Source organism: Aplysia californica, unplaced genomic scaffold (genome assembly GCF_000002075.1).
Source record: "Aplysia californica isolate F4 #8 unplaced genomic scaffold, AplCal3.0 scaffold00331, whole genome shotgun sequence".
NCBI classification, from domain to species: Eukaryota; Metazoa; Mollusca; class Gastropoda; order Aplysiida; family Aplysiidae; genus Aplysia; species Aplysia californica.
In genome coordinates, this window is record NW_004797601.1 from 752,381 (window position 1) to 756,776 (window position 4,396).

General features: G+C 42.8%; 2 protein-coding genes across 2 annotated transcripts in view; both read left to right on the forward strand.

Moving 5' to 3' along the window:
• The window catches only part of LOC101851749 (xanthine dehydrogenase/oxidase), a gene marked incomplete in the record, with an annotated part of 65,546 nt that overhangs the window by 23,433 nt on the left and 37,717 nt on the right, over positions 1–4,396 (forward strand). The window contains 4 exon segments of the mRNA XM_035970871.1: positions 314–458; positions 1,700–1,773; positions 3,131–3,224; positions 3,895–3,965. Coding sequence (XP_035826764.1) covers positions 314–458; positions 1,700–1,773; positions 3,131–3,224; positions 3,895–3,965 — 384 coding nt within the window.
• Positions 283–3,971, forward strand: LOC118478017 (xanthine dehydrogenase/oxidase-like; the record flags this gene model as incomplete). Its single annotated transcript, XM_035970874.1, is given in 4 exon segments — positions 283–458; positions 1,700–1,773; positions 3,131–3,224; positions 3,895–3,971. Coding segments are annotated over 3 exon segments (174 nt in total), but the record flags the coding sequence as incomplete, so codon positions are not given.

Genomic DNA, 4,396 nt, shown 5'->3' on the forward strand with positions numbered 1-4,396 from the left:
CAAATTTGTTCTTGAATGCTCAAATACACATCATGGTTGATGTTTTAGAAGTCGCTTAGGTTTGCGATTCTCTCAAATTTGGCTGAGATTTGTTTGATATTTCTCGAAGAAGTAAATTGGTTTTCTTCCTATTGAGAAACTTACGTCCCCTGGATTGAATTTTACATTATGTTCCCAGTTTTGCTTAGATTAGTCTTAAATTATCAAAATTATTGCCCTTTTGTTTTGTCAATTGTTACATTGTTATGTTCTCTTGTCTAATCACACTACTCAATCATTATTTGGCTTCTCTCCCCAATCGACTCCCTTGTAGCTGGAGACTGCACTGTTGAACTCCCAGAATCTACAGTTCCAGAAACGTCAGGTGGCATGGTTCCGGCCGGCCACACTGACAGAGTTAGCGGCCTTGCGGAAGGCTCACCCAGACAGTCGTGTAGTCTGTGGGAACACCCAGCTAGGTATGTTTGCTGGCCATTTCATCTTCCTCGTTCATACTGGTGTTGGGTGAAGTGTAGACCGCCAAGAAGAGCTCACCACCTGTCTATATTCTGGGCGATCTTCTCCTCCTCCAGCCAGCTGAGTTCCACATGCCTAGGATTCCCCTTCAGATATCGCTCCGAGGTGGATCTCAGCCTACCTCTCTTTCCCCTCCTCTTCTGGTTTGGCCTTAATACGCAGTTTGGTTTCCCGTCTCCTACATAATATAGTGTAAAGCGCATAGAGCCTGCTGTTGAGCGGGGATATGCGCTATACAAATGCTATCTATTATTATTATCATTATTATTATTATCCAAATTGCATCGAATAAAGTGTAAAACCCCCCACTTATATTTTTTGAAAAAATGTAATCTAACGTGAGTTTATGGGTAAAGTACATTTGTCCCTAATGTTAGGGTATGTCAGTCCTGTTTCTCAAAAGTTATTATAAATACTGCTATAACTGTGCTTGAACTTGCATCTCTTGTAACAAAAGTCGTCGACTTTGGTCATGGAGAAATCCATTACGTGAGTGAACATGAAACATTTACTGTCGTGTCAATGAGGTTACATGGCACTAGAGATGGTGGCAGTGACTTCACCAACGTAAACGAACGAGAGCTGAATGTGCCCAAACTGGGACGCTGAGCGTTGAGGGCAAACATCCACAGTCCAAAACAGGGTGAATGCTTTCGAGGCACGTCTTGGCGGGTATTTGGGGACATCTATAACTTTACTTTGGACAGAAAAGTGGAGGCAGGGCATTGTTTAATGTGTAATAGAGCTCGTGGGGAGCGGGATGGAGGCTCCGATTGTTTATGTAAATGGGGGCGTGCCGACCATACGTTGAGTAAAAAAGGCTCCAAGTCTGACAAGCGAGACGTCATTGCCATGAGCTTTAGTACTAACTATTTGTCTGTATGTCTGTGTGTCTGTGTGTCTGTGTGTCTGTGTGTCTGTGTGTCTGTGTGTCTGTCTGTCTGTCTGTCTGTCTGTCTGTCTGTGTGTCTGTGTGTCTGTCTGTCTGTCTGTCTGTCTGTCTGTCTGTCTGTCTGTCTGTCTGTCTGTCGGTCTGTCTGTCTATCTATCTGTCTATCTATCTATATATCTGTCTGTATGTCTGTCTGTCTGTCTATCTATCTATCTATCTATCTATTTATCTATTTAAGTAGTCTCTGAGTCGTGCACGATTTTGATTTGCCTTTCTTGTGTCGACATCTAGGAGTGGACAAACGGCATCTCAAGCTCTCCTACCCCCAGCTGATATCGCTCACTCAAGTACCAGAACTCCAAATGGTCAGTTCCTGCCACATCACGTGACATCGTAGAGGCTGGACTTATCGGCCATGTTGGGCATAAATGGACTAACTTAAAAATTTTATAACAACTTTTTTTCTACTATTCTGTAACAGTTCTTCCGTCAATGTCTCACGATGACCAAAGCACCTGCAGACGAAAATGTTTCGTAAAGAGAAGCCAGAGAAATAAGGAAAAAGATGAGTTGTGGCTATTTTATGCTTTGCCTTTGAGACCAAATTCTGGCAAAGTAGAGTTTACCACTCTTTTCTATTTATAACAAAAGCAGTCATCAAGTAGAACTTCATATAACATCGAAGGGAATTTCGGATTCAACTAGTTTTTCACAATTTTACAAAAGTTTTGAACCTCTTCTGCTAACAAGCTTCATAGGAGATGGCCCATTTGTGCTTAATACCATCGATATAAATTATACCAGTCCTCCTCTTTTTCTCTTTCTTCTCATATTTTTTCACATCCCCTACACCTCTGAAATCGAACGTGTGTGTCTGCGTGAGCATATGCGTATGTTTAGTTGGGGTAGATTGGCGTGGCACATGGTAGTATGAGGGTCTAACACTCCTGTCAATGCTGTAAGGTCATTCGAGAGCGGGAGATCCGAATTAAATGTCCACAGGGACAAAGTGAAAAGTGTAGAGAGTCTTGAAAACTCTCTAAGCAACCCAGATTGAAGGACGCCCAACTGGGAGTTCGAACCATTGCCATCCACATTTTAGTCCAGCTTGATACCGGATAAACAATCAACACACCCTGAGAACAGATAGTTCGTAGCTTGGGACTTACCGATAAACTTTTGCCTAAATATGGACTGTTGGTTATTTAATCCTTCTTATAGATTCGCATTAGGACCTTCAAGCGTCATTTACTTTTTAAAAATATTTTTCCTCAAACAAGACACTGCGGTCTTCTGAATCAGTGCCAATGCCAGATTTGATTTGACTTAACAAGAAATTTGCTCTTTGCTTGCGTGTGTTTTTGTTCTATTTCTTTACCTCAAAATGTCTGTGTGTGTGTGGGGGGGGGGGGGGGGGGGTAGGCGAGAGCTGTTTTGTGGTCTGCTCCTCCTTCCTATCCAACATCTATCGTCGCTATCTCCCCTCCTCTTTTTTTGTATACCTCTAAGCTCTCGGTAGTAACACCTCTAATCTTTGACACTTATATAACCTAATAAATATGTTGGAAATGCTGTTAGGTTCAAACTACAACTAAACACAAAGATGTCTCAATAAAATTTTCTGTGCAGTGAGTCTGTTCTTAACTCACACAAACTCACACAAACTGAAACAACCACCTTCTCCCTCCCTCCCTCACACCCCCTCCCTCCCGCTCGCCTCAGGTGGAGGTGACAGAGGCTGGTCTCCGTGTGGGAGCGGCGGCCTCCATCCAGGGTCTGCGTCCTGTGGTGAGGGCGATCATCGAGGAACTGCCGGGTGAGTGACGTGGGGTGGGGGTGGGGGGGCTGGAGGGGGTCAGCCAACATGACAGTAATCCTTTCTCTTTGTTTAATTATTCTGTCCAGTGATTGGTTTAATTTTGTTTTAGCTCCTTTCGTTTTAATTTTTAGAAAATATTAATTACTTAATTCTTGATGACTGAACGAGAGTTTATGTGTGTGGCGTGCACTGCTGAAAAGAAGTGTTTATCTGTTTTAGTAAAACTAGTTCTCTGACTTCAGAGAAGTATTGATAAGTCTCTTTGCATTCTTTGAAAAAGACACTACATCGAATCGCGTATGCAGGCGATATTTTAAAGAGTATCTCCATCTTTCTACTGGAATGTATCCCACACGGTCCAGATTGGCTCTTGCAGATAGTGTTGAAGAAGTGTGCTTCCGAAATGCTGTATGTTACGTTAGTGTGTCATAATACAATCACAACAACATTGTATATGGCTTGAAAACTTTTTGATGTCGTTGATAGTCTTGTGGTTAAGCATGAGGTTGTGGGTTCGAGTGTTTTTACCATTTAATTCGGTCCTATCGGAGATCGACGTTAACCTCGGATGTCTCCCCTTTTAATAACTGTACAGTGTTGCAAGAGGCGTTCAGTTTGTATAATGAGGCATTTATTTCTGACACTGACTTGTAACTGCCGTCCACAGAACACAAGAGCCGAGGGTTTGCCGCGCTGCTGGAGACGATGTCAGTGTTTGCCTCCACACAGATCAGGAACGTGGCCGTGAGTTCTCACATCTGTCATCTTGTCCAGCTTGGCATTTGGGTTTGGTCTAGCTGTACACCTCGTGGGGTGGTTGGAGGGTGTTCTGGTGTTGTTTGATCCTTCTTTCCTGTCAAACATCTGTCGTCCTTATATCTCCTCCTTCTCTTCTGTGTATGTTACTCTCTTGCAACACTTCTAATCTCCGTTAATAATCTGAATTGTTTCGGAAGGGGCATTATATGTTTACCATTATAATTGGGAGATATGGGTAGGATTTGTTTGGGAATTGTGTCGTATGCAAGAAGTTTGTCTATGCAGTGGGTTCCATTCTTCAACATTCAACTAACAAAGAGCGTTTACCATTAGCAGAAATAGGACCTTGTGAACATTACCACACTTCATGTTGTAGCAGTGTGTACTTTGCCGCTCTTTTTGTAACCGGC